At 52.5% G+C, this 22,762-nt stretch overlaps 1 protein-coding gene across 1 annotated transcript; it reads left to right on the top strand.

The window, feature by feature from the left end:
- EEF1A2 (eukaryotic translation elongation factor 1 alpha 2) lies at positions 1–15,404 on the top strand. Its single transcript, XM_058814638.1, has 8 exons — positions 1–210; positions 1,678–1,912; positions 5,959–6,138; positions 7,099–7,395; positions 11,548–11,698; positions 13,084–13,340; positions 14,090–14,324; positions 15,055–15,404. Exons 2-8 carry the CDS (start codon positions 1,769–1,771, stop codon positions 15,180–15,182), a joined length of 1,392 nt encoding a protein of 463 aa, XP_058670621.1. The 5' UTR covers positions 1–210; positions 1,678–1,768; the 3' UTR covers positions 15,183–15,404.
- Positions 15,405–22,762: the final 7,358 nt, after the last annotated feature.

The following is a 22,762-nucleotide window of genomic DNA, read 5'->3' on the forward strand; positions in this document are numbered from 1 at the left end:
CCTCTTCGTCGTCGTCCTCCCCCCGTCCCCCCCCCCCGCGCCGCCGCCTCCTCCTCCTCCTCCTCCTCCTCCCCCGCCCGGTACCGCATTGCCGTAGTGCGGGGGGGCCGCTGCATTGCGCTGCCGCCGTCGATAGGTGGGCCCCTCCCGCGGAGATAAAGCCGGCGGAGCCCAAGCCGGCAGCCTCTGGCCGCCCCGACCGCCGCCCCGGTAAGAGCTGCGGGACCCCGGCGGGATGGGGGGGACAGCGGGGATGCGGGGGGGGTGCCCTGCCCCAGGGGCTGCGGGGCATCAGTGCCCCCTCCCCTGTGTGGGTGCTGTTCAGGTACCCCCGGGAGGGAAAGGATGGGGCTGGACCATTCCTTCATCCCGCAGGTGCGTCCTTGCCGCAGGTGGGGAATAGCACGCAAGCCGTGGTGCTTCGGGACGTGAAAATCCTTCTAAATGTTGTGCGTGAGGAGGAAAACCTGATAATCCCCCCCCCCTCAGCTCCCCCCTCCCCTCCCCTCCCCCCACCCTGCCTTTAGAATCACGGAATCCTCGAATGATTTGGGTCGCAAGGACCTTAAAGATCATCTCCTTCCAACCCCCCGGCCATGGGCAGGGATGCCTTTAGCGCCTTGGGGAAGGAATAAAAAAAAAATAATTCCCCAATTCCCAAGGCGATCCTGCATCTCCCCCCGTGTGCCAGGGGTCTGCAGGGCAGACAGGGAGGGACCCGCACCCAGCACTGGGAGCTCCGGGACAGAGCATCTCAGTGGAGCCGCAAAATGGCCAGATCGGGGCTGGCAGGGCTCAAGGGCAGCAGGGACGGGGCAGCCGCCGCTCCTGCTGCCCGGGGAAGCTTCTCGCTGGGAATGTTCCCACCCGCATGACTGAGTCGCTATTAGAGCCGCAAACTCCTCCTGACCTCCTTTACTTCTACGGGCAGATTCGTGAAATTGGATTTTTTTTAGACGTCAGATTAAAGCTCCTAATTGTGCCCGGTTTGTGTGCGGCTGCAGAGCCATGGCAACGCCGGGAGATGCCAGGACAGCTCCCCGGATATATCCGTTTGCGTTTTCAGCCTCCTCCCTCTGTTCCATCCAGCAAAATATAATAAACCCCCCCAAGTGCAGGCTCAGAGGAGCCCTGGGCAGCCCCGCTGTTCCAGCCCTGCTCGGGGCAGCAGGCGAGGGCTATTTTTGTCCGCCCCGCTTTGCAGACACTCTGTTGTCACCTGAACTGTGCCCAGCTGGGGAGCGGTGGGGGCAGCCCAGGAGGACGGGCACCCTCGGCTCCTCCCAGGGCATGCAGGAGATGCCCTCGGGTTTGGAAAGAGCGAGAAGAGCATCCCTGAGCGTCGGGAAGGTTTTCCAGGAGGGAAGGGCACCTTCGAAGCATCGATGACGTAGCGCTGGGAGCTGGGGGTCTCCGAGGCGGAGGGCAAGATGCCGATAAACACACGGCGTCTTGCCGAGACTTGGAGGCTGGACATGGCAGCCCGAAATAGCCCGGCTGGCCTCCTCCAGGGCACGCTGGCTCTGACCCAGAGCTGCCAGACGAGGCCGGGCACCCCCGGGCTCATGGTCCAGCGGGAAGGTGGGGCGAGGGGAGATCATCCTGTCCCGAAGGTTTGGGAGGGTGCTGGCACATAGGGGGCTCATTTTGACTCTCCTGACTCTTTTCCCCTCGCAGCCTCCCTCCCCCCCAAAAAAAGGCAGCTGCGTTCCCACCGCCCTCCCCAGCGCCGCCCGCCCCGGCCAGCCCCGCGTAGCCCAGCAGCAGCATGGGGAAGGAGAAGACGCACATCAACATCGTCGTCATCGGGCATGTGGACTCTGGGAAATCCACCACCACCGGGCACCTCATCTACAAATGCGGGGGCATCGACAAACGGACCATTGAGAAATTTGAGAAGGAGGCTGCCGAGGTGAGGAGCCCGCCCCCGCCCCGCGTTCCCACCCGCGGGGATGCTCCGCGCTGATCCCCGCCGGCATCCCGCGGGCAATATTCCCCTTCTGCTGGTGCTGCCCTTCTCTAGCATTCCATTTCTCCCTCTGTTCGCATCTATTTTTCTCCCTCTGTGCCTCTGGGTCCTCCCAATTTCTGTGGCCTTGGGAAATTAGGCCATTTGGGCGCTGGCCACCCTCTTTTTCCGGAGCTGGGGGACTCCCTGCTGCCGGCTGTTAATGAGGGCAGGGGCACGCCGAGGTCTGCAAGATGCAGAAATCACCAGGATTCTGGAAAAGCCACAAACCATGGTGCTTCAAGGCATGAAATTCCTTCTAAATATGGTGTGTGAGGGGGGAAAACCTGATAATCCCTCCCTGCATGGGTCAGGGCTGCCTGAATTTCACTCTGAAGCATCAGTTTCCAGCGCCTGCTGGGGGCAAGGTGCAGCATCAGCTGGACCACTCATTTGATCCAGTTGAAAAACCTCATTCCCATTTTCCTCAGGCAGGTGGTCTGGTGTGAACTGTGATTGGCAGCCTGTGATACAGAAAACTGGCTGGAAATCCAAACATTGCAGTTAAATTATTTTGTTTGACCCTTGCAATGGTGGCATTTATAACCATTTTATCGTGCATGCATTTAGAAGCTGTCATACAGCAAAACAGCACCTGATACCTGTAATGTGGCAAACCCCAAGATTAAAGAGGAAAAAACAGTCTTGGGAAGAAAAATGTCAATTGGGAGAGCTAGAAAATTGATGATGGTAAATTCTAGAGAGGTGGGTGAGCCAGGAACAGCCTGGCTGTGTTATCCATGGGGCAGCTCCTGTCACTCAGAAGATGGCTTGTCGTCATCGCTCTGGGAATGCAGATATCCCTCCTTTTTTTTTTTTTTTTTCCAATTTTTTTTCTGGTCAAAATCTCACATTTAATTGAAAAAAAAAAGAGATTTACAGAGCTGCTACTTTTGATTTCACATTTTTCTGTCTGTCTGCCTTAACCTTTTTCATTTTCCGATAGCATCTGAGCTTAATCCCCTATTTTCCTGCCTCACTTTCAGCCTTTATTTTTGCATCCGTAAGCCAAAGAGCCTCTTCCTCCATACAGAATTATATCTCTCCCCTGGTTTAAAATGATTGCTGATATCCTTCCACGAATTCCCCCCCTTTACCTACAAGATCAGATAAGGCATGGTGAGGATATTATCGATGTGATTGCAGTGATTTTAATTGAACAGGCACTTTCACTGCCTTGCCAGGATCCGCGGGCACCGGAGGCTGCTATTAATAGCCTATTGACTGAGCTTACAGACTCCATTTTCTGATGCAGGGCTGGGGAAGGGTTTGCTTCCATTAGGTGGCATTCACAGGAAATGGAGGCCTGCGTGCACCCAAAAGGCCAACAAAAAATCCCCAGAGTCTGTTGTTTTATTTAAGAGAAAAGAGCGAGGATTTCTCTCTTTATTTTTTTCCCTTTTGATTCAAGGGCAGACGTAACAGTATCTCTGAACGAAGAGTTGTTCTGTTTTTTTAAAAAATTAAATAATCAGTATTTGTGGCCTCCGAATAGAAAGCTGTCCCTCCACTGGGGTTCGATGAGGGAAATTCAGGCTATTTCTGGCACTGAACAGGGAAGGTATTGTGCAGAGCTAGATAATACCCTGGGTTTTTCAACACTAGCCCTGGGTAACTGAATACACCCTGTGAAAGGAGGGAAACTGTTTGCTAAATAAAGGATCTCGTTTGTCTTCATGTTACGTGTGGTGCCGAGCTCTGGGGGGGTCACACACGTGATGAGAAGATGGTTATGGGTATGTGGACATGGCTGATGGCAAGAAGGGGCTGATTCCCACTCAGCTGCCGTGGGAGATCCTGGGCTCTGCTCTGTGCCTCAGTTTCCCCATCCAGAAGGGAGGGAGTACGCTGCTGATGGGGGAGAGGCTGTGGGATGTGCAGATTGACCTCCTGCCCGAGAAGAGCCCATTATTAATGCAATGCACAAATGCACCATTCCCTGCTGTGCCTCCATTTCCAGCAGTGAATGAGCACACTCTGATGACTCCTCCCTGTTTCCTGGGAAGGGGGAGTTTGATGTGAGTGCTGGAAAGGGTTAACGTGGCCCCGTCCCTGGAAGTGTTCAAGGCCAAGCTGGATGGAATTTGGAGCAACCTGGTCTAGTAGAAAGTGCCCCTGTCCATGGCAGAGGGATTGGAATGAGATGATCTTTGAGGTCTTTTCCACCCCAAACTATTTGGCGATTCTAAAATCCTCCAAGCTCCTCCTCCACCCCCTTGCTAAATCCAGTGTCAGGAGGATGCTCAGGAGCAGAGACTTGATTCTGGATTTTTCCATGCCAGCGAGAGCTCACAGCTTCCCAGCAGAGATGGGGCATCACCTCCTCGACCTGGCCTCCCCTCTGAGGAGGGGAAGTCTTGCCCCTGGCTTTAGGATTTTGCCCTTAATCCTCCGGAGCAAGCTGCAAAGTCATCGCAGCGCTCAGCTGTTACGAAACAGGCTGTCACCATTAATTCCTTGTGCTGGCTGGGAGCAGGGCTGGAGTGTGGGAGATGGAGCAGAGCAGCAGACCAGCCCCTGGGCAGGGTGTGGGCAGGGCAGGTGTGGGTGGGATGCTGTGCTCTTTCCGGGGAGGGGGGCTCATCACTGGAGTGTTCAGTACTTGCCATCGAGAAGTGCTTCCCTCTGTCCATAATTGCTAATGGGCCAGGAGAAACTGTGATTGCAGGGGATGGATGGATGGATGGATGGATGGATGGATGGATGGATGGATGGATGGAAGCAGGGTATCACAGCTCTGACCTTGCAGAACAATAGGAGACCATTAAATCATCTGCAAATGGCCTAAATTCCTTTCTCTACTTTAAAACCTCCTTGTATCTGAGGCCAAGAGCTGATGACTGGAGCCCATTTTAACCCCTTGCTTTGGCCAAGCTCACAGTGTGGTCAGCAAGGGTGGGCTCCTCCTGCCCCATCTCCGCCTTGTCAGGATCCCAGCTGAGACTGGGAGCATGACCTCCAGGCTGGAGGGAAATCCAGCTCTCCCTGGTGCAGTGACGTCAAAGGGCTCCAGCCCCAAGGAGAAGGCCTCCAGAAGTGCCACCGTGGTTTTACCAGGGAATGTGCTTTATCACAGGGCATGAAGATTTACTGGAGCTAATCTCCCCCAGCGTGATTTCCTGCATTACAATGTTGGCTGAGATTTTGGCCATTTGGCAACGACAGTTGGTCTGGCTGCAGCTCACAGAAGCTTTTCCTGTGAATTTGCACACTCTGTGGCAAAAATCAATCACGTTTCTATTCTGCTTGTAGCAACCCTCTCTCATTTCTTTTAACCCATTCCCCCCCTGCCAGTTTTGGGCTCACTCATGTAGCAATGCCCTTTCCCACTAACCAGCTGCCTCACAGGTCTCAGTCATGGATTAAGATCACAGAATCAGAGAATCATTTAGGTTGGAAAATCCCTCTAAGATCATCGAGTCCAACCAGCACTGGCAAACCCACCACTAGACCACATTCCTGTGTATGCATCTCTTTGAGGGGAAATTAAATAAATCTCATAAACAGCCATTTTTCAATAGCTCCATGAGCATTAGGAAATGGGATAAGTATATAAATATCCTCTCAGAGACATTTAGTGTGACAAGAAGCAGCTTTCCTTGTTTCTGTACAGGATTTCCCAGCAGCAGTGCAGAACCATGATGGGTGTTTCATGGAGGAGACCTCATGGGCTGCTGCCTTTATATCCTGCCCATCCAGCCCCACTCACAAATTCACCTCATGGCTCTTCTTCCAGCCTCTCCTGCATCCTGCTGAGGAACATGTTGAGAACAGTATATCCTTTCAGCTGTAATTTTTAGTAAAAAGACCACCAATAGATTTTGAATTTAGGCAATTTTACCTTTAAATATTTGCTGTGTGAGCTTGGGAAGTGCCCTGGAGAGTGGGAGGCAATCACCAGTGCTGTGGGCTCACTATTTCTCACTATTTCTTGCCTCTGTGTTGGCCAGATGGGGAAGGGATCCTTCAAATACGCCTGGGTGCTGGACAAGCTGAAGGCCGAGCGCGAGCGTGGCATCACCATTGACATCTCTCTGTGGAAGTTTGAGACCACCAAGTACTACATCACCATCATCGACGCCCCTGGCCACAGGGACTTCATCAAGAACATGATCACCGGCACCTCCCAGGTGAGGGATGGGGCCCAGGGCTGCTGCAGGGGAGAGGCTGGGGCTGTTCACAAGCTCAGGGTCGTGCAGGTGCTGTTGGAGTCCTTTGGGAGGTGGGGAGTTGAGAGAGCAGACATGGAGGAGTGTTCAGCAGGGTCCACCCCAGAGACTGGGTGGCACCAGGGGCCCCAGCACACCACGGTCCTGCACCTCCCTGGGTTCTTTGGGCACAAAGAGGTGGTTTCTCCACCCCATTTCCACCCACATGAGAAAGTGGGATGAATGTGGCCTGCCTGGTGGCTGGGATGCTGCGAGCTACAGCCCTTTGTGTGAGGGCATCTCCTCACTACTTTAGCCTCAGCCAGATGAGATAGACAAGAAAATTCCACCAATCCCCTAGGTTTTATTGGATAAAGGAGGCTCCACAGATCTTTTCTCCTTCCTTTTCCTCAAACTGTTCTTTGTCCCATATTATATTGCCAAACGCAATGGCCAACCCTTCCTGAGTAGGATGGTTTCCCCTCATTGCTTTGTGGGACATTCCTGCATCTCCCTGTCACTGATGGGTGCTGAGTTAACCCCACTGCATGCCCACTGAGATTTCCAGTGAGGTACCAGTTGGACTGGGCATGGCTATCTGCCAAACCCAGGCAGCTTCTGCTGTGTGTTTTGGTACAAAAGCAAATCTAGGGAACACTTTCCATTCCTGGAGTCACACCCATCACCCAGGAAGGTTTTTTGCAAGACTTCAGTAGGGTTTTAAATAAAACCTTGTCTGTAGATGATCAAGATGAGGTCCTGGTCAGAGTCCAGGAGGGATCCACACTGGTTTCCCACCCACAATGCAGAACTGTGTGAGGTTGGCAAGTCTGAAATAGCACAGCTGGCTCAGTTTTAAGGCAGATCAGCAGCTGGCAGGTGCTCAAAGCCCTTGGGGTGTCACCAGGGCTGTGCAGCAATTCTCTTGCTCTCCATCCCCAGGCTGACTGTGCTGTGCTGATCGTGGCTGCCGGTGTGGGTGAATTTGAAGCTGGCATCTCCAAGAACGGGCAGACCCGCGAGCACGCCCTGCTGGCTTACACCCTGGGGGTGAAGCAGCTCATCGTGGGCATCAACAAGATGGATTCCACAGAGCCCCCCTACAGCGAGAAGCGCTACGACGAGATCGTCAAGGAGGTCAGCGCCTACATCAAGAAGATCGGCTACAACCCGGCCACAGTTCCCTTCGTGCCCATCTCGGGCTGGCATGGAGACAACATGCTGGAGCCCTCTCCCAATGTAAGTGTGCCTTGTGTTGCACTTCTCCCCCCACCCTGAGGATCCTGACCTGGGCTGAAGATGAGCTCTGTGCTCTGCAAGCATTTCATGCACCCGTTGTGCACAAAGGCAGCAGGTGATGTGCCATGGAGCTCTGCTTGGCCCTGGGCAGGATGGATGGGCTCCCTGTTCGTGGGTGCTGTGCCCAGGCCAGGCACCCAACAGCTAAACATGGGCATCTTCAGGAGATGATCTGCCTGGCTCTGCTGGATTTGAAGTTTTCACTTGTCAGAGCTCATGGTGACATTAGAGCAGCAATTGTCACTCTCAGCAGGAGCAGAGGGTGTGTTTTTTAGGGCATTGTTTTCTGAGGGGGAGTAAAACAATCTGGCGTCAGGCTTGGAGCAGCTCCCACAGTGCAGCTGGGTCTCAGGTCCCCTATTCCATCCATGCTCTGTGTCACTGCAGTGGCCAAACCTCCTCTTCCAGTGCTGGGATCTCACTCCTACAAGTGGTGTTTTCTCCAGGAAGTACCAGGTTTCCCATGCCAAAACCACCTACAGGTGATGTTTTCTTCAGGAATTACCAGGTTTCCCATGCCAAAACCACAGTTCCCTACAGTATCCCTTTGAGGCTGCTCCTTTTCCGGTTGGTTTTTACTCCCTCTGTGATGAGGACGGTGGGGAGACAAAGGCAGGGTGCTCTGGGTGTGCCCATGCCATCATTTCATACACCAGCTTAAGAAAGATGGAGTTTTTTGGCAGACAGGCTGCCCATAACTATTCTGACACTGCTTTTGTTGGAGAAAACCTACCTCAGGTTAATCTTTTAAAGAAATGATGGGCTGGAAAGTTCTGGCCAGGGGAAGGTCCCTGCTCTCCTGGTGACTTCTGTGTGACCTTGATCAAGTTGCTCAGATCAGACACCCCAGGAATCTCTTGTGAAACCAATGGGAAATTTGATGCTTAGGGGGACTTCAGGACATCACCTGTGGGTGAGGGCAGGGCTCTGTGGTGAGTGAGGCAATCCTTGAGTCCAGCAGCAACTGAGGGAGCTCAGGGATCACAGTCGTGAGGAAGGGGAGTGCTGCAATGCAAACTCACACAGCCGTGAAACACAGCTCCTGCCCTGCACAGGAAAGGCAGCTCACTTGGGATGGCTTGGAAGGAAGGAATTATTGGGGTGCTTGGGAGATTCCTGCTCCCTGAGGAGCAGAGCTGGGATAAAGGTCAGCCACGGCCATGCCAAACCCAGCCCCGAGGTTCTTGAGTGCCTCAAATCAGGCAGGCTCTAAATGTCAGCAGCTGCTGGGCTGGGAAGATGATCCTGAACAACTCTCCTATAAATAGGCAGCAGAGGGGAGGCACGGAGCAGGAGGGGCTCTGTGACCCCCCCTTCCTCCAGAGGGGTCTCAGGGCAGGTTCCCAGTGTGATGTGCATGAAACAACTTCCCAGGGCATGAAACAACTCTCTCCTTTGTCCTAAGGAACCAGCTGGCTCCTAGGGAATTGGGAAGAAAACCTGGCCTGGAAGAGCATGAGCTCTTCTGGAGAGGGTTGGGTACAGACTCCTCCTCCTCATATTGCATCATCTCTGTGAGAGCTTAAGCAGGAACCTGGTGTAGATGTCTCTTCTCTCTTTCCTCGCCTGAAAAAGCTCTGATTATTTTCACTTGTAATTCCTGGACAGGTTTCACTGAAGCACAAGGCAGTCAAGTGACTTGTCTGTCTGTCAGGGGACTTATCAGAAAATGGGGATTAGAGCCATGATGTCCCTGCAGCTCCTGTTGCCTCTGAGCAAGGGTGGTGTGGTGGAGCTGGCTCTGTGTGGGAGACTCCAGCCCACAGCCCTGTTGCACAGAATCCCAAGGCCAACTGAAAACATGACAGCTGGGCTGTGCTTCCATCAAAGTTTGGCATTTGAGAGCTTTTTGGGAAGTGGGGTATTCTGTGAAGAAGCTTTGTGATGCTCCAGCTGACAGAACTGGGCCATTCCAATGTGGTGTGGGAGATTTTCACCCCATGGGATGCTGCAACCCAAACACTCCCAGTCTCTGGTGTGGTTGCCTGGGGCTGCAGCCTCAACACTGCAGTGTGTGTGTGTGGGGGTGTTGAGGTGCTCATGGGCTGGGAAAAGCAGGGAAAGGCAACTGCTCTGTAAAATAAACTTTGAGTGTTAAGGAGCTGGAGCTCAGCTGTTATTCTGGGGAGCTGGAGCCTCTCTGCCTGCAGGATTTGGTCAGATCCTGCTTTTGCCATAGGAGTGATGGAGTAGGAATTGCTCTTTGGGGGTAGATTTGGGGAATTCATGACAGAGGTTTTATTTGGATGGCCATAGGAGGCAGCACAAACCAGGTTTTGCAGATGCCTTTCACCCTGAGGCTGTGCTGAGGTTTTGCAGAGATTTGTTCCCAGAAGGTCTCTAAGTTCATCTTTACCTGATTCTTGGCAGGTCAGCAGTCCCCTGGAGAGAGGGACATGGGCAGAGATTGTTATTCTCCTGTGTGCCAGAGCTGTGCGGGGCAGAGGGACAGGAGCTGTGGGTACCTGGTGGTCACCATCCTCGAGAGCAGAGCCTGTGGGCAGGTGGCCACCAGCAGCTGCTGGCACAGGGCCCTGCCTGGCATTTGGGCCGTGCACCAGCAGGGTGGGGGAAGCTCTGAGTCATCCTGCACACAGCACGAGGCTCCCTCAGTGCCTGGATGCAGCTCCCATTTTGCCAAGCTGTGCCTGGCTCTGGGTCTGGCTGCACAGCAAGACCTGCAGTGCCCTGGGCAGATCCCACTGCAAGAGTGTCCCCAGGCTCCTCCTGTCACTGCCACCAGGAAAGACAAGTGGTGTCAGATGTGACCCTCTGAAGGGGCTGGCCTGAATGCTTTGGATGCAAGCTGAGTTCCCTGGATGCATGTTTTCCCTCTCTCCTTCCCAAAGCTGGTGCAGATTGCAAGATAGGAAACCAGACTTGGCATAGCCACATCCTGCAGGGATGCCTGTGAAGCTGGGGGCACTTTGGGGTCTTGCTTCACCCCAGCCCCATGCCCACTGCTCTGTGCCATTGGTGCTGGTGCTAGGGGAAAAAAGCCACATCCACAAAATGTGTGATGGATTTGGGACACACAGGAAGCATTTGACATTATAATGGGAAAATACTGTCTAACCCTCTCTGTGCAGAGGCAGGGAATGGCCTTGCAGACTCTGACCTCTGCTTGTTGTGTCAGGGTTGCCTCAGACCCAGGACTAAATTTTTGATTCCAGCAAGCTCCAGGTGTTGCTACAGTTTGTTATGTCAGGGTTGCCTCAGACCCAGGACTAAATTTTTGATTCCAGCAAGCTCCAGGTGTTGCTACAGTTTCCAGATGTGCAGCATCACCCCAATAAAGCACTGTAGTTCCCTGCATTCAACCATGGTACCTGAGCCCATTTCCACCCCTCTCTGCCTCTTTTCTGGGCAATATTTTAGTTTCAAAACCCACTTTAAGGCAGGAGAAGGGAACATCTGTGAAAAGCAATGCTGTCTCTTGGCAGCTGGGTTTGCAGCACCCTCCCTAAGCCAGGGTTTAGAATCCAGACCCTGGAGGGATGATAACAGGAGAGGGTGGGGAGAAGCATCTCTCTGGGGCTTGCCTTGGAGAGCACCTTGGTTGAGCACTTTGTAGCTGGTGCTTGGCTGCAGACCCTGCAGTCCCTGTGCTGAAGGCAGCATCCCTGGAGGGTGGGATCCAGGCAGCTGGTGCAGTGCCCAGGGGTTGGTGTTGGAAGTGGGCTGTGAGTTTGCTGGCTTTAACCACTTCCATCCTTTTTCTCCTGTTAGTGATGTGTTGCTTTCTAGAAGAGAGAGAGGGAGACTGAGCAAAGAGGAGCAGATAAACCTGCAGGGATGGTGGAGTGGAAGGAGCTCCCCAGCACCCTGATAAAGCCAGGACTTGGGAGGAATGACTTTGTGGATGTTGTCCTGGTGGGACAGCTCTCTGCATTTACATCTGGGTGCTGAGGACAGGCACACCCAGGGCATGTTGGAAGTGTTGAAGGCCAGGTTGGATGGGCCTTGGAGCAATTTGGTCTCGTGGAAGGTGTTCCTGCCCATGGCAGAGGGGTGGAAAAAGATGGTTGTTAAGGTCCCATCCAATCCAAAGTATCCTGTGATTCCATGGTTCTCTGGCTGCTCTCTCCCCAGATGCCTTGGTTCAAAGGCTGGAAGGTGGAGCGCAAAGAAGGCAACGCCAGCGGGGTGTCCCTGCTGGAGGCCCTGGACACCATCCTGCCCCCGACCCGCCCCACAGACAAACCCCTGCGCCTGCCCCTCCAGGATGTCTACAAGATTGGAGGTGAGCCTTGCCCCTCCTCTGCCTTAACTGAGTCATCATTCCACAGAAATTTGGGAATGACATTTCCAGGTGTTGGGAAACTGGACGGATTTGACTCTTCAAGCCAGAGATAATGTTGGAGAAAAGGGGTGGTAGTCCCAGGGCAAAAACCCCATTTGAGCTTGGGCTGTCTGGGGTGGAGGTGGACATGCCCAAAGGTGCCCAGGGACCAGAGAGGAGCAGCAGCTTTGTGAGCTCTCCCCCAGGCAACACACGATGCCAAAACGGCTGCAAATCTGTGTGTCCCCAGAGGTCATGGCTGGCCAGGCAAGCTGGAGGCAGCAAAACACATTCTGTGACCCAGGTGAGAGACAAGACCAGCAGGGAGGGCCACTGAGGCTGGTGCATGGCAGCTTGGCTGTGACCTGCCCAGGCTTCCCAAATGCTGGTGTCCATCACTGGCACCTCCTCCTGCCGAGCTGTGCCAGCCATGTAGGGAGCACCGTGGCTGACGCGTGTCCCCTTTCCTCTGCAGAGGTGGTGGGGACACTTCGCTCAGCTATAAATACCCCTCTGTGAGCTCTCTGACCTGCTGGCATAAGTGGACAGCACTGCTGACTCCCTGGCTGCTGGATCAGGCCGGCACAGACTTTTCCAGCTCTTTCCCACCCTTTTCCAAGGACACATGCACTGCAGGGGTCGAATGTGGGATTTTAGCTGGGTTTTTAATGCAGGCTGCTGTTGTTTGCAGTGGACATGAAAGGTGGTGAGCAGGTCTGTGTCCTCCCCTAGCTCAGCTGGGGCAAAGGGATATGGTTTTACTGGGAGGCAGGTCTTTGGGGAGGAGAAACACTGTAGGAAGAGGGGAGATGGGGGCAGCTGGGTGGATGTGGAGGAGCAGATGGGTCCAGCCAGCCTCTTCAATCTCTTTTCAATGTTGTTTTTCTCAATCATTCTTCATGTGCCTTCAAAGGGGAATTTCCCCAAAGTCTCCTGGTGACACAGGGTACAAAAGACCCCAGTCATGTAATGAGCTACCCTCATTCTCTGTCACAGCTGGTGGTGTGGCCATCAGGGATGTGGACAGTGTTGTTGCACACATGCTGGGATGTCCCAGTCCTCCATGCAGGAGATGCCACAGCTGCTCCAGGAGAACTTTTGGAGCATGCAGATTGCTCAGGGTTACTTATTAAAAAAAAAAAAACCTCTGAGTAGGAAGGATGGACTCATAGTGATTATCAAGATCCTGGTGTTGATCTGCTGAAAACATGGGGGTTTTGGCAAGGATCAAACATGTTCTTTGGGGACAACCAGTGTAGAAATCTTACTTTTGCTGAACCCAGGTTCTGGCCCAGGGATATACCAAGCAGATTGAATTTTGCTGCACTCTGTCCCTGTTTCTGCAGGCATTGGCACCGTTCCCGTGGGCCGAGTGGAGACCGGCATCCTGCGGCCCGGCATGGTGGTCACCTTTGCCCCTGTGAACATCACCACTGAGGTGAAATCCGTGGAGATGCACCACGAGGCCCTGAGCGAGGCTCTGCCCGGTGACAATGTCGGCTTCAACGTGAAGAACGTCTCAGTGAAGGACATCCGCCGCGGCAACGTCTGCGGGGACAGCAAGTCCGACCCGCCGCAGGAGGCTGCCCAGTTCACGTCTCAGGTGAGCAGGGCTTGGTGGTGCAACCATGCCTGGCTTGCTGCTGTCCCCCAGCTGCCCGCTGTTGGGGAAGATGAAACAGGAAAGCCTTATAAATATGATTGCGCGGCAAAAGATTTTGAGAATATGGAAACTATAAGTGAGATTGAAATGAAAGCAAGCTTTGAGATCCCTTAGTTACTGAACAATGGGAAAACAAAGGTGTGGCCAGCTGAAGGTAATCCCCTTTTGATGAAACAATTCCTTCTGCTTGCAGGCAGATCCAAGGGTCAGAGCAGATCCCACTAGCTTGGCAGAAGGGGCCCAAAGAGGAGTTTTTAGGGTTTAAAATGTAGCACAGTATGGTAATATAGTGATTCTTATAGGCTGTATGTAAATGCTATAGAATTTGTATATTGTACTAGATTGGTTAGTGAGAATCAGAATATTCAATACAGAAGACAATTTATTGTATTGTAAAGGGAACTTTGCTCTCTTACCCCTTTTACTCTCTTATACTTTTGCTCTCTTATACTTTTGCTCTCTTTCCCTTTTACACTCTTATCCTCTCATCCTCTCTACCCCTCTCTTCTCTCGACCCTGCTCTGAGCTGTGGCTGGCAGCTCCCAGCAGGGCCCTGCACCCAGGCCCTTTGCAATAAACCCCAAGTTCCACCACCTGGCTTCAGAGATCTCTCATCTCCATCCATCCCCACCATCCTACCCCTGATGCTCCTACAGCCAGCCTTGCCATGACACTGCTCTGTCCCCCAGGTGATCATCCTGAACCACCCTGGCCAGATCAGCGCTGGCTACTCGCCCGTCATCGACTGCCACACCGCACACATCGCCTGCAAGTTCGCCGAGCTGAAGGAGAAGATCGACCGGCGCTCCGGCAAGAAGCTGGAGGACAACCCCAAGTCCCTGAAGTCGGGTGATGCAGCCATCGTGGAGATGATCCCTGGCAAGCCCATGTGTGTGGAGAGCTTCTCCCAGTACCCACCTCTTGGTAAGGGAATGGCGCTTTGGAGGTTTCCTGTGGAGGATTGTGAGGGCTCTGTGGGTGCAGAGCTCACACCAGGCATGCTGAGCTTCTCCCAGCTAGATGAGGAGGGAGCTGAGGATGGTTTTTTGCTCCCCCATGTGCTTCTGAGCTGGGCTTCCAAAGGCTGGGTTGCTTCTCTCTGGGAGCAGCAAGACTTTTCCTTTATGGTTACTAAACCATGATAGTTTCTGAGCACAGAAACATTTCCACCTCTCTGCCCTAAAACAACTGGTCAGGAGAAGAAAGAAGGAAGTTTGCTCAGTGGAGGCCACCTTTTAATGCAGGGAAGTGCCATACTTGAGTTCTAGGATGGCTGTATTGGAAATGACATTAAAGGCCATCTTGTTCCACCCCCATGCCATGGGCAGATACACCTCCAACTAGACCAGGCTGATGTTGCACATCTGGAAGTTTAGCAGTGATGGAAGCTTGCAAATAAGAAATTAGGTTTAAGTTTAAAAACAGTAATTTAAATAGAGGGGAGCATTAGGACTAGCAAGGGTTGATATCTCAGGGCTTGTCCCTGCTCCAAGGGCAAGGATAGCACATGGCACCATGAGTAGGAGGATGTAGATCCCACCACCACCCTCCCGAAGAGCCCAGCCTCGGTGTCTCACTGGCATTCCTGCAGGGACAAGCCCTGAGAGCCCAGCCTCGGTGTCTCACTGGCATTCCTCCTCTGTCTGTCCCTCAGGCCGCTTCGCTGTCCGTGACATGCGGCAGACTGTGGCCGTGGGCGTCATCAAGAACGTGGAGAAGAAGAGTGGTGGGGCTGGGAAGGTCACCAAGTCTGCCCAGAAGGCCCAGAAGGCTGGCAAATGAATCGTGGGCTCCCAGTGCATCGCGCAGAAACCATCCCTGACACCAGGACGCTGCCACCGACTCCCCCGGGCGCACGTGTGCACATCAGCTTGTAAGAGTTTATATGTCAACGACTGGATGCTCACCATTAAGGTCCAGTGGAAATTCTTTAAAAGGAAAAGCATGTTCCAGCGTTTGTGAGGCTTCATGTTAATTTTACCAATAAAACTGGTACAACATCCACAGTGGAAAAAAAAAACAAAAACAAACCAAAACCAGACAAATCCCCCCTCCCTCCCCAAAAAAAAACCAAACCAACCCAAAAGGTGTGGAGCTGTGTGTGTGTGTCTGTTACTGAGAGGGGCTGGGTTGGCTGGGGTTGTGTAGTCTCACTCAGAGTAGATGGTGGGGATGGGCACAGGAGGGGCTGGGATGGAAATAAGGAGGAAAGAGGACAGTTGGGAGCCCATATTCAGGGTGTCAGCCTGCACTCAGCCCTTCTCCACCACTTGGCCCAGGTGATTCCCCCAGCCAGAAGCAGCAACAGCTCTCACAGCAGTTTTGAGGATCTACTTAACCAGTTCAAGCCTCTAAAATAATTTTCCAAGGTCATTATTATATTTTATTCATGCAAAACAGGCTTAAATTGAGCTCTTACAGTTATGCCACTGAAAGAAAGGAAAATAGGGCACCCCATGTCTCTGTAAGGGTGAGCAGCATCACTTTGGGTCTTTGTCATCCCCCATCATTTTGGGAGCAGTGACTGAGACTGCCTTCTCTCCCCACATCCTGCTCTGCCTCACACATTGTGGATCCCCAGCCCTTTCCAAACAACACAAAGAAACATTTCTTCCTCACTGAAGCCTAGACACGACTCAGGTCTCACAAGAAGCCCCAAAACTCATAGTCTTCACCCAGGGCAGTGTCTTGACTCCCATCACAACCTTGCAGCCCCAGGCAAGGTGTGCATCTCTCCCAGCTCCACCCAGTGCAGCTCCCCCAGCCCAAAGGGTTGTGGTTGCTGAGTGGTTGGGATTGACCAAAAAGCCCCAGCCAGGAGCTGTGAGGGGCCTGAGTGGGAGCTGCAGGAGGTGCAGTGGGGCAGGGAGAAGGAGGGAGGCGGTGTGAGAGTTGTACATCCACTGCATCATTCCAGGGATGTTTCCAAGGGACATTTCCTCCCTGGAGGAGGCATTAGCAGCGTGCTGGGGCATCCTGAGCTTGTCTGTGCCCATGACTCGGCCTTAAGGAGGAGACAGTGCTGGGAACAGATGCTCTACAGCCTCTGTGAAGGGCAGCACCATGCGAGGCCCTGCCCAGGAGAGCTCCAGAGGCACCAGCATCATCATCATCACTGTTTGTGTCACAAAGCCCTTAATGATCCTAATTAGCATCTGATGCTCTGCAGTGCTGAGTGTCCCCAGGCAGAGCCTCGAGGAGTTGACATGCAGCTGAATTACAGAGAGCTCTGCATGATCTCACCCTGTCTGCTCCCCAAAACTCTCCCATCCCATTTCTGCATCTGACAGACACAGGCTGGCTCCCTGGGCCAAGATCCCCAAAACTCTGCACAGCCCACCAAGGCTCATCATCCCTCACCACACACCCCACATCCACCAACACAGAAATCAATTTGATTCCCAAGGTCTTTGCGGTACCTGGACTCTCTGAAGTGCCGTGTCCTTGGCATGCCACAAATTGGAAGGGGATCTGGGGATCCCTGCAGGCACAGCACAGCCACAAGAGAAGGCTGTTATCCCACTGATGGTTTAATCTCATCTTCCAGCTCCTCCTGCATTTCCCAGCTCCCAAGGCATGTTTTCCCTGAGACAGCTTGTGCCTCTTCCTGGGTATTTCCAAGCAGGAGAACATCCTCATGTGCACGATCTTCCTGCATCCTTAGAAGCAGCAGAAACAGGAATTCCTGTGGGAATATCCCTCCCACACTGTTCAGGAACCTCCAGCTCCTGTGCCCCATGGAAGCCAACCCCTGGCAGTGGGGACAACCCTGGGGGACAGAGAAGAGCAGGAGCAAAGTCTGCACCTCTCCTGCTATTTTAAAAGCAAAAACAGGCCTGACAAAAACCACGGCTTCGTTTCCATAGAAATATGCCAGGGGAGCTGTGAAAGAGACTCTGGTAGCACTGCACAAGTGGTGAGGTAATTAATGATGGAACTGCAGAACAGCAAAAATATAAACCCCAGAGGATTTAACTCAGACTTGCTCATGGCTCAGAGCAGGGCCAAGCTTTCAGCCTCATTTCAATGTGGGTTGGTGCCCAAGGTGATCTGCAGCAGCAGAAAGAGGAGATGGTGCCTGCAGTGAGATCTCAGCAGCAGCAGCAGCATTTTGGGAGGTTTGGGTCAGGATCTTTAGTGAAACAGAATTAACAGAAATATTGTTATTTAAACCCACTTCAAAGCATGAAGAAAAGAAAAATATTATGAATTTCTGGGCATCTCAACACAGTACCCATGAGGCCACAACCTGCCTCCAGCCAAACCTTGGGTTTGAATCCATGTGGATCTGTGTTTTGGGATTGGATCAACAACCCACCATGTGCAAATCACTGCCAGGACCCACAGGGCTTGCAGAAACACAAGCAGTGATGCTCTTGGTTTGACATGATCCACTTTGGGGTCGTACCAAAATTATAAACAACCCAACAGCCCCCTGAACTGGACCATAGGTGGGTTTTGGCAAACCTTGCAGCGAGCTCAAGCTAATTCTGGAACCACCAGCACCATGTTGGAGCAGGTGGGTGTGTGTGACCCATGGCAGGTGACAGAGCTGTGTTGGTGAGATGGATTTTAAAATACCAAATTCTCCTCCAATTCCTCCTTGCCATGGCCAGGATGTGTGCTAGGACACTACAAGCTGGAGACCAGAGGCATTTTTTTATAGCAACTTTTATTGTTTTGGAGTCATTTTCCATTGCGGTCCTCCCTGAAGGCGTCGCGGTGGCTGCATCCCGTGGCAGCCTCATCGGTGCCATCTCGTGGAAACAGGGACAAAATCCTCCAGGAACAGATGCCGAGCAGAGGAAATCCAGACCCGCATCCCCGATCCTGGCAGGGACGTCCAAAGCAAAAGGAATAGCCTCGGGAGGTGCAAAGTGCTTATTGCCGTTTCTTTGGGGACCAGAGTTTGCAAATGTCATTGTATTTCCTGAAATTTGAAGCTGGCGGAGGGAAAATTAATTGAGGTTGTAGGAAAGTCAGAAGCCATCAGGGCTGGCTCTGCTGTACAGCTGGGGATCAGCTCCTCAAGAGGCGAGAATCCAAAGGGCCTGGAAGAGGAGGGAAGGAGAGGGAGGTGTGTGGGGGCTGGATGTGACCAGCTTTCCCAAAGGGACATCATCTCCACATGCAGCACACCCTGTGCACTGCATGGCACTGTTGGTGGAGAAGGGAAATCCCATAGATGGCACCATCCTTTAGGTGTGAATGGACATCCTCTGCCGAACCTGGTGCTGACTGCTCTGGTGGCATCCACTGGAATGAGGAATGAGCGCTTCTCCCTTCCCACCTCTACCCTCGTGTCTGGCTGGGTGCTGTTAATAATTTAAAGTAAGTTTTCTTAATCCACTGGAGCTGATTGGCCGACTCAGCAGGCGTTTGGGGCTGCTCTAAAAAATGTATAAGGCTTTTTCAAGATTGCAAGTGGAATCCAGGCTGCATATGCTGAGCTGGGGGAATTTGAACTGCCTGCTGCCCTTCTGCACTTGGAGGGGAGTTAAAGCATCAGGCACAGCACCTTGTCAGCCTGGGCAGGTCCCTGCAGACACCCAGCACAGGGCACACATCACTGGCATGCAGAAAACCTCTCCAGTCAGGGCAGCTCCTCTCCCATGGCTCCCTCATCTGTCACCAGACTTTGCTGAACCTTCACCCCACACAGGCACTGAGGTCCTGCCTGTGTCACGCTGACTCAAAAGTCTTGGTGACAACTGAAGCATTTACACAGCATTTGAAAATACACCCCACTGAGGGAAAAAAGCAAACAAAGATCTCCTGACCTCCCATCCTGGTTTTGCTGCCTTAGAAGACAATGCCACTGACTGCCAAGGAGGCCAAGGTGCTGTTCAGCTCAGAATTTCCAGAGGACATCACCCAAGGGAGTCCTGCCATCACTGCTGGTGATGGAGATGCTGAATCATCTGTGGTAGCAGTGGGAATGATGCACATGCAGCACAAAGTGACTGTGTGACCTCAGAGAGTGACTTCATCCCTGAACAATATCTTCCCTTGTGCCCCAGCAGATGCTTCTCTTCTCCTTTGGCAGTTGCACAGCCCATTTCCCTTACAGAGCTGCACTGCCCTGGGCAGCTCTCCATCCAGCCCTGGTGTAAATCACCTTTGCTCTGCTCCCCAGCCCAAGTGTCTGGGCTTGGCCTCTTTCCTGAGCAGATCTGCACGATGTTGGGCACCCAGGTCAGAGCAGAAGGGGCTGAGGCCATCCCCACAGCCTGGGCACTGCCTGGGGATGAGGAGTTCTCCCTGGGTTTCGTGCCCTTGGGGCTGGACACACATCCCTCAGACTAAACCTTTTTGTGAAGCAGATGGGCCAGACCAGAAGCTGGGGAAAGGCAGATCAGGGCAGGGAACATCCATGGCTGGGGGGGTCTCGTCTCTCCATCCTGCTTCCATCACACCCCCTTCACAAAATCCATCAGCCACCCTTGGCCCCAGAGGTATAAATTCAGAAAAGAGGGAGGGAAGCCAGGCTCTCCCCCAACATTCTCTAAGGGCCAAACCTGAGAGTTTTTGACTGATTTCCTTTGACCACCTCCCTCTGCATTTCCCCAGTTTGAGATCCAGGTGCACCTGCAGCCAGGGGAGCACAAAGCAGCAGTTCTGGCCAGGGCAATGCACCACTTGGCACGTCCCATCCTCCTCTTGGCCTGTGCTTTACCCTGTGCAGGAATATTGCTGAACTGAAGAGAAACTGGAGCTGTAGCCCAGCCCAGGGTGCAGCTCTGGGCCAGACTGTCCCTTCTGCCTCGGGTAGCATTTAGCCACCACTCTGATGCTTTATGTAGAGGTACTGCAGCATCTTCAAATAACTCACTTCAGCTCTGCTCACAAACACTCCTTTGCTGCCTGCAAATTTAGGATGGCCTGGTTTTGCTAAGTCTAAATGATTTGTAATCACCCCGAGTCTGGCACTGTTCTCTTGCCTGCTATCTGCTGAATGCTCTCTGCAGTCCTGGCCAGCCACAGCCCAGCACTCAGAGTGATGAGTCTGGCAGCAGCCAGGCTTTGGGATGGGGACACAAGCAGGGCAAAGAGAAGAGGACAATCCCCAAATGTCAGCTTTGTGGGGATGTGATGGGTGGGACAGCAGTCACCTGGGGTGTCTGAGCTGGGTTTTGGTAAGCCGGGAGTGTAGGGGACACAGGAGTGTGTGTGCCAGCCCTGCCACCCCTCACATCAGTGCAGTGAGAGGATCCTCTCCGAGGACACAGCATGGAATTGTCCCCATCCCACCCTGAAGGACTGTGGTGACCAGAAAGGGCAGGAGGAGGTGACAGTGATCGATGGGTCCCCAAGGACAGGGACAGCATGAGCAAGGCGAAGTTGGGAAAACAAAAGAGGAGTTGCAGGAAAATCAGGCTGGAAGTGAGGAAAAGCCACCCTGCAGGCACAGCACCCACATTTTCACCTGGGGAAACATGCCCAAAGTGCTTGATCTTGCCCTGACACCCCAGATGTTCAGCAGGTGCTTCCCATGCAGGATCCAAGGTGAGCCCACAAAGAGAGAATTTCATCACCAGTAGAACCAGGGGTGCCCATTTTCCCATGGTTTTATGTTTCTAATAATAGCCTGTGGGTTCTCTGATGCCCATTATTATCGTGTCCATGCATCACCAGTTCCTGCACTGAGGAGATTTCTGTCCTCTCTCTCATCACATACTCTCACTCAAAGCAATCTGAAATGTCCCCCCAATCTTTAATAAAGAAGATAAAAAATGCCCAAAAGCTCTGCAGTTATTAAAGGAGGCAAGAGAGATGCAGATGCACGTACACCAGCTTTCCTTAAAACCTCAGGTTAAAGATAAATAAATCATAAACCCTTGCCCTTTCACGTTCTTTTGATTTCCCAGGTGTCCAGGCTGAAAGACTGACGAAAGCCTGCAGCAAAAGCCCGTGGTGCATAGAAACTATGAATGTAGTTACTTTGAGAGTTTTTCTTTGCAGATGACACATGGTATGCTGTGACAGAGGCAGGAGCATGGAGACAGCCACGTCTGCGTGGCAGCTTCCCAGCAGAATACTTCCATTTTTTTTAAACCTGAAACATGGATCAAAAGCAGCCCTCCCAACTAAAATCAAAATCTAATATTCTTTCTTCAATATTTTTGAAATGGAAAAAAATTACATGGAAAAAATGTAATGCAGATTTTTTTTTTAATTTGGAAGGATTTTTTTAAATCTTTCTCAACAATGAAGAGGTAAAATAATTAGCTTTCAAGCCTTTCAGTATTTTAGTAATTGTGTTTGGTTTTCTTACTTTCCAACTCTGTAGATTTTGACATTTCAGAAAGAAAGAAAAAGAATTGAAAAAAAGCTTTTGCATCCAAAAAAGAAAATTATTTTTTCCTCCATGCAGGTTTAGGGCTTTAGCATCTCCTCATGCTGCTCCCCTCCTAACCCAGGACACCTGGGACCATCTGGAATATATTTATTTGAGCTGCTTTCCCTTCCATGTCAGGCTAGAGCACAGATCAATCTGATGTGCCCCTCCTTGCAGAGATGATGTGTCAGAATCAGCTATTTCAGTATGGGCTTGCTTCTTTCGGATGACAACCTCCAGTCCCTAAATATTCATGCAGGTTTTGATTCAGCTTTGAAGTCAGTGGGAGGCAGGTGCTTGAATGGGAACAAAGCACCTAATGGGCTTTGTGGGACTGGGCCTGAGCCAGGATGCAGTTATGGTTCTGGGAGGTGCTTTGCTGGGACCAGAGCCAGTCCTGAGCTGGATTCCAAGCTCCTGAACCCAGGCAAGGCTGGAAGAGCTCCCAGGTGAGACCCAGTTTGGTTTTGTTGCTGTAAGCTGTGTATTGTGAGGGGCACAGCGTTGGCTTGGAGACACTGGGGAGGGGGCTCTTGGTGGCAAGGCTCCTCCATCTCTGAGTGGTCGTCCCCAAGGAGCTTGTGGTGGCCATCAGGGTGTGGGACGAGGTCCTGGAGCCTCCTTGTCCTGGGGGATGAGGTCAAAGAGCACTGAGGTGATGGCAATCTGACGGTGTGGCTTTGGTCCTTGTGGGTGCAGGAGGAGGAGGTGGAAACCCAAGGAGGTCAGGAGGAACAATGTGAGCACTGGGAGACGTGAGGGATGACTAAGAGAGCTAAATTTACAGAGTCTGGGAAAAGGAAGGCTCAGGGGCAACTGTGGTCACGGGCTAAAAATACCTTCAAGGTAACGGCATAAATGAAGAAAAGAAATTACACGTGGTCCCAAAGGAGGCGAGGGCAGGAGAAGGAGCTGGAGGGCAATGATGGAAGGGTGGAGAGTGGAGATGGGGAAGGAGACCTGGCCAGTGGGGAATTTGCCAGGATTGTGTGCACTGAGTGGGGCAGAAGCAGAGCAGTGTAAA

This window comes from Ammospiza caudacuta, chromosome 15, assembly GCF_027887145.1.
Source record: "Ammospiza caudacuta isolate bAmmCau1 chromosome 15, bAmmCau1.pri, whole genome shotgun sequence".
NCBI lineage: Eukaryota > Metazoa > Chordata > Aves > Passeriformes > Passerellidae > Ammospiza > Ammospiza caudacuta.

Excerpts from the sequence above, each read along its gene's own strand:
- EEF1A2 (XM_058814638.1), top strand. The coding sequence starts at position 1,769 with ATGGGGAAGGAGAAGACGCACATCAACATCGTCGTCATCGGGCATGTG. Across the intron at positions 1,913-5,958 it reads TTGAGAAGGAGGCTGCCGAG|ATGGGGAAGGGATCCTTCAA; the intron begins GTGAGGAGCCCG and ends TGTGTTGGCCAG. Across the intron at positions 14,325-15,054 it reads CTCCCAGTACCCACCTCTTG|GCCGCTTCGCTGTCCGTGAC; the intron begins GTAAGGGAATGG and ends TCTGTCCCTCAG.